General features: G+C 43.9%; 2 protein-coding genes across 2 annotated transcripts; both read left to right on the top strand.

Moving 5' to 3' along the window:
* The first annotated feature begins 459 nt into the window (after nt 1–459).
* LOC108370461 (uncharacterized) lies at nt 460–2,653 on the top strand. Its single transcript, XM_017625789.1, has 3 exons — nt 460–541; nt 650–2,488; nt 2,559–2,653. The coding sequence occupies exons 1-3, from the start codon at nt 460–462 to the stop codon at nt 2,651–2,653; spliced, it is 2,016 nt and encodes a 671-aa protein (XP_017481278.1).
* Nucleotides 2,654–2,819: 166 nt separating this feature from the next.
* LOC108370462 (uncharacterized) lies at nt 2,820–5,003 on the top strand. The gene is made up of 2 exons (XM_017625790.1): nt 2,820–3,600; nt 4,208–5,003. The coding sequence occupies exons 1-2, from the start codon at nt 2,929–2,931 to the stop codon at nt 4,232–4,234; spliced, it is 699 nt and encodes a 232-aa protein (XP_017481279.1). The 5' UTR covers nt 2,820–2,928; the 3' UTR covers nt 4,235–5,003.
* The last annotated feature ends 377 nt before the right edge of the window (nt 5,004–5,380 follow it).

Below are 5,380 nucleotides of genomic sequence, written 5' to 3'. Positions count from 1 at the left end.
ATCCTTTGCGATGCTCGTTCGAAAAGGTGAATGCAAGTAATTTTAGCGCCCAGCGCGCTAAACGACCGCTAAGATCGGATTGCTTCATCAACCATCGAAGGCTGGCATGATCAGTTATGATCTTGAACTCCTGTCCTTCGATGTATGGTCTAAATTTCTTCACAGCCAAAACAGCAGCTAGGCATTCCTGCTCAGTAACGGAGTAATTACGCTGTGCTTTGTTTAGTTTTTGACTCATATAGGCAATAGGTATTTCTTCTCCGATTTCGTTTTCTTGTGCGAGCACCGCGCCTACTCCACACTGACTCGCATCGGTTGGCAAATGGTTTGCTGAAATCTGGATTGGCTAAGATAGGTGCTGATGTTAAGCGCTGCTTTAGAAGATCAAAAGCTTCTTGAGCATCATCATTCCATTCGAATGCTCGATTTTTCTTAAGAAGTTCCGTCAGTGGGGTGTTAATGGCGGCGAAGTTCGCTATAAAACGCCTGTACCAACCAGCCATGCCTAAAAAGCGACGCAACTGCTTCACCGTCTTCGGTGGTAGGTATTCACTGATTGCGGATACTTTATCGGGATCCGTTTGTAGGTTGCTGTGACCGACTATGTAACCAAGATATCGCACTTGCTTTAGGCAAAATTTGCTCTTAGAATTGTTGATAATAAATGAACAACAAAACCCTCCATTGTCATCGCAATCTACTCCGCAACATCCACATCGCTCTCTCACTGTTGTTTCCCCTTCTGTCATTGATTCTTCGGGTGCCCCGAATCTCAATTGTGATGTTGTGCTCCTCGCTACTGCGGTTGTTGACGTCAAGAATAGTGCTGGTACATGGGTACCCTGTCGTGCGTTGCTCGATTCCGGATCGCAATTGCACATAATCACATCTCGACTTGCTCAGCAATTACAACTGCGCAAAACTAAATCATTTGCAGCTGTATCTGGTCTTGGCGACTCCGAGTTCCAGTCTGATGGTTTTACTGTCAACATGAATCTTCGTTCTCAAACTTCTGAATACACTACTTTCATTTCTGCTTTAGTAGCCCCCAACATAACAGACAATCAACCTAACTTCAGTCTAAATATAGCATCGTGGAACATTCCCTCCAACATTCGTCTAGCAGATAAAGACTTTCACAAATCCCAACGCGTTGATATGCTTATAGGTGCAAGTCTTTTCTATGATCTTTTGTGTGTTGGGCAGATCAAGTTGGCTTCTGGTCTGCCGCTACTTCAAAAAACCAGATTAGGATGGGTGGTCACAGGTGGCGACTCTAAGCCCAGAACAGCAAGGGTTCTAAACGCGGTATCCTCAACGAAACCATCCACTCAGCTTGATCAGTTGGTGCGTCGCTTTTGGGAGCTTGAAAGCTGCGCTTCCTCTGTAGTCAAATATACCAAGGAAGAGATTGATTGTGAATCCCACTTCAAGGCTAACTTTACTCGATTATCAACTGGGGACTATTCGGTTCGATTGCCTATTAAACCCAATATAAGTATGCTAGGTGAGTCATATCCGCAAGCATTGCGTCGATTCCTAAATCTAGAGCGTAAATTAGATCGCCAACCTGAACTAAAGCAAAATTACGCTGCGTTTATGCAAGAATACTTAGACTTGGGGCATATGTCTTTAGTTAGTGAAGAAAATCGTCATCTTTGCAAATATTTTTTACCCCATCACTGCGTAATGAAGGAAGACAGCACCACCACAAAATTACGGGTTGTATTTGACGGCTCTGCAGCTTCGTCCACCGGGTACTCCCTCAACGATGTACTTATGACTGGCCCTACCATACAACCCAAACTCTATAACATACTGTTGCGTTTTAGAACATTTTCTGTTGCCTTAACTGGTGATATTTGCAAAATGTACAGATGTGTACGAGTCTCGGAGGATGACTCCTACTTGCAGTGCGTATTGTGGCGCGATACTTCACAACATGAAGTTCAAGTTTTTAAACTTGGTACAGTAACTTATGGTACTCGACCGGCTGCATTTTTATCAGTGCGAGCAATGCATCAATTAGCCTCTGACGAGCAGAAGCTGTTTCCTGTTGGAGCTGAAATTTTGCGGCGAGACTTTTATGTCGACGATCTTATTACAGGTGGGGATTCTGTCCAAGAAGTCAGAGAGATCATGAATCAAATTACTAATATGTTGGCGAAGGGTTGTTTTAAATTGCGGAAATGGTGCACTAATAATGTGGATCTGCTTCAAGGTATACCAAGCGAAGATACCGAACCTCTCTTGAGCTTCGATGATGGAAGCAATGTCACTAAGACGCTTGGTCTTACTTGGGACCCAGCCTCTGATAGCCTACTTTTCGTATTTACACCCACAGCCACAGCAAAGAGGAATTGCAAAAGATCGATTTTATCAATAATTGCTCGTTTTTACGACCCATTGGGGCTTATTGGTCCCATTATTTCGAAAGCAAAGATTTTTCTTCAGCATCTTTGGAGGGAGCAACTCGACTGGGATGAAAGTTTGCCCTCATCGTTAGATTCATCATGGAATAGTTTATACTCAGATCTTGTTCGCATACCGAAACTTAGTTTTCCTCGGCTGTCTATCCTGCCAAAAGGTGTGGTCGAGGTTCATGGCTTCAGCGATGCTAGCGTTCAGGCTTATGGAGCCTGTGTATACGTAGTATCCGACAATGGAATCGAGAGGCAGGTGCATTTACTTTGCTCCAAGTCGCGTGTAGCACCCCTCAAAACTCTTACAATACCGAAGCTAGAGCTTTGTGGAGCAGCACGGTTGGCACAACTCATTCATGAGGTCGCTGAAATGAACATTTTTGAATGCCCGTTTTTTTGTTGGTCGGAGTCCGCAGTTGCACTAGCATGGATCCGCGACGAGCCATCTCGGTTTCAAATCTTTGCTTCAAACCGCATAGCAGCAATACAAGAGTTGACGGCAGGCATGGAGTGGAATTATGTGCCAACCAAGTTAAATCCAGCTGACATTCTCTCTAGGGGCGCATCTCCCAGTGAGCTCATCGAATCTTCAATTTGGATTCGCGGTCCTGAATTTTTAGCTGAAGGTCGAAGCAAATGGCCATTGACTTGTAGTGTAGTGAAAGATCTCCCCGAGCTTCGCAAGAAGGTCCTACTGATAGTCCCTCAATGCGCTGACATGACACTTCGTTACAAATATGTCAACTCGTTCGCAAAACTACAGCACGTTTTCGGCTATATCTACAAATTCATGCATAGGATCCGACATAACGGATTAACAGTTGATCATATTCAACAGGGAACAAAATTGCTTTTACGAACAATTCAAATGGCTAATCTTTCGGATGACTACAATGCCTTGAAAAGTTGTGAACGGGTAAAGCCAAACAGCTGCATTTCATCTCTATCTCCATTTATTGACGACGAAGCATTAGTACGTGTAGGTGGACGACTCAAAAACTCAGCTTTGGACTTCGATGGTCAACATCCCATTATATTGCCTAGAAGGCATCCGGTAACTCATGCAATCATCATGCACTTCCATAGACGCAATTTACATGCCGGTCCTCGCGCATTGCTGGCCAACATTCGCCTGCATTACTGGCCAATCGGAGGTCGGAAAACTGTCTCAAGTACAGTGAGTAAATGCACAGTCTGTTTTCGAGCTAAGCCTTTTGTAGCTGAACATATTATGGCGGATCTTCCTCTTGATCGAGTCAACACATCGTACGCATTCAAGGTCACAGGCGTGGACTTTTGTGGACCTTTTTTTTATAAGAACGAAATACGGCACAGGCAGCCAATAAAATGTTATATTTGTATCTTTATATGCTTCGCTACCAAGGCTGTTCATATGGAGTTAGTCATGGATCTTTCTACGAAGGCCTTTTTGAATGCTCTCAAGCGATTCATTCTCACTCGCTGTTGCCCCGCTAGAATATGGTCAGACAACGCTACTAATTTTGTTGGTGCTAGAAACGAGCTTGCCGAATTACGTCGCCTGTTTCTTAGTGATAGTCACATAAAGGTGGTTCACGAATTTTGTTTAGACAACAACATCGATTGGAAATTCATTCCTCCTCGTTACCCACACTTTGGTGGACTGTGGGAGGCGGCCGTAAAAACGGCTAAGCACCATTTTTATCGAACAGCTGCAAATTCCTTGCTAAACTTTGATGAGCTGCGCACGCTCATCTGCCACATTGCGGCAATAATTAACTCTAGACCTTTATTTTCACTTTCAGAGCACCCTGGCGATCTGGACGTTTTGACACCCGCCCATTTCATAGGGACGGCTCCTCTGGCTTTGTTTGATGAACCGAATGTCACATCTCTTAATTTTAATCGGTTAGACCAATGGCAGCGCGTGTCATATTATCAGCAAATATTTTGGGCCCGATGGCGCGAAGAGTACTTAACTCTGCTACAACAACGTTCTAAGTGGCGCCATCAAAAACCTGGCTTATCTATCAATGACATCGTCCTGGTAAAGGACGAAAATTTGCCACCACTTAAGTGGCCACTTGCGAGGGTCGTGAAGTTGTTGAGCGGGACAGACGGAGTATGCCGCGTTGCAGAACTAAAAACGGCCACTGGAATCATCCGGAGAGCTACACGAAAGCTATGCCCACTTCCTAAGCAAGATGAGGTTGAAAGCCCTAGGCTTCCAACGGGGGGAGAATGTTTGGTTCCGCCGCCACTGTCGTCAGCACAACAAGCGAAAGCAGCGCAGTCAAGTTAAACTCTATGCAATAATCTCTTCTAAATTCATGCATATTTACATATTTACATATATACATTGTAAATTGCTCTGCGAAGCAATGATAAAGAAAATTCGGTAGTTAGTTGCAGACATATGTACATATACACACTCATACAAGTTAATGACATTTATTGCAATTGCCTTTTGCTAAAGGCTCTCATTAATTTCATCTATCATTTTTAAGTTAGTTCGTTGTCAATCGCTAATCGTGAAGCACGGGTTATTCGAACCCGCCTGCTTCTGCAAATAAAGTACATAAAATTGTATTTGTTTTTGGACGACGAGCGTTTTTATTTATTTATTGCGTCGAAATTAGCCAACGAAAAAGCTCGAAGGCTACACATATAGAAAAAAGGTTTTTTCTTAACAGCGGTCGTCCCTCGGCAGGCAATGGCAAACCTCCGAGTGCATTTCTGCCATGAAAAACAGCTTCTCATAAAAATACAATCGCCGTTCGGAGTCGGCGTAAAACTGTAGGTCCCTCCGTTTTGTGTGACAACATCAAGGCGCACGCCACAAATCGGAGGAGAAGCTCGGCCAAACACTAACATATGTGTAAGCGCCAATCTATTATTAACAACAGGTAAACAAATACGCGCTCTTTGAGGTTATACGGAATTACCTTATCCATTAGCCGACACATAGTTTGAGGAGC

The sequence above is a fragment of the Rhagoletis zephyria genome, unplaced genomic scaffold, assembly GCF_001687245.7.
Source record: "Rhagoletis zephyria isolate East Lansing unplaced genomic scaffold, Rhagoletis_zephyria_1.1 Rzeph_scaffold_04255, whole genome shotgun sequence".
In the NCBI taxonomy this organism is placed as follows: Eukaryota; Metazoa; Arthropoda; class Insecta; order Diptera; family Tephritidae; genus Rhagoletis; species Rhagoletis zephyria.
The sequence above is the reverse complement of the archived record's forward strand: the minus strand, read 5'-3'. Positions and strand labels throughout refer to the sequence as shown.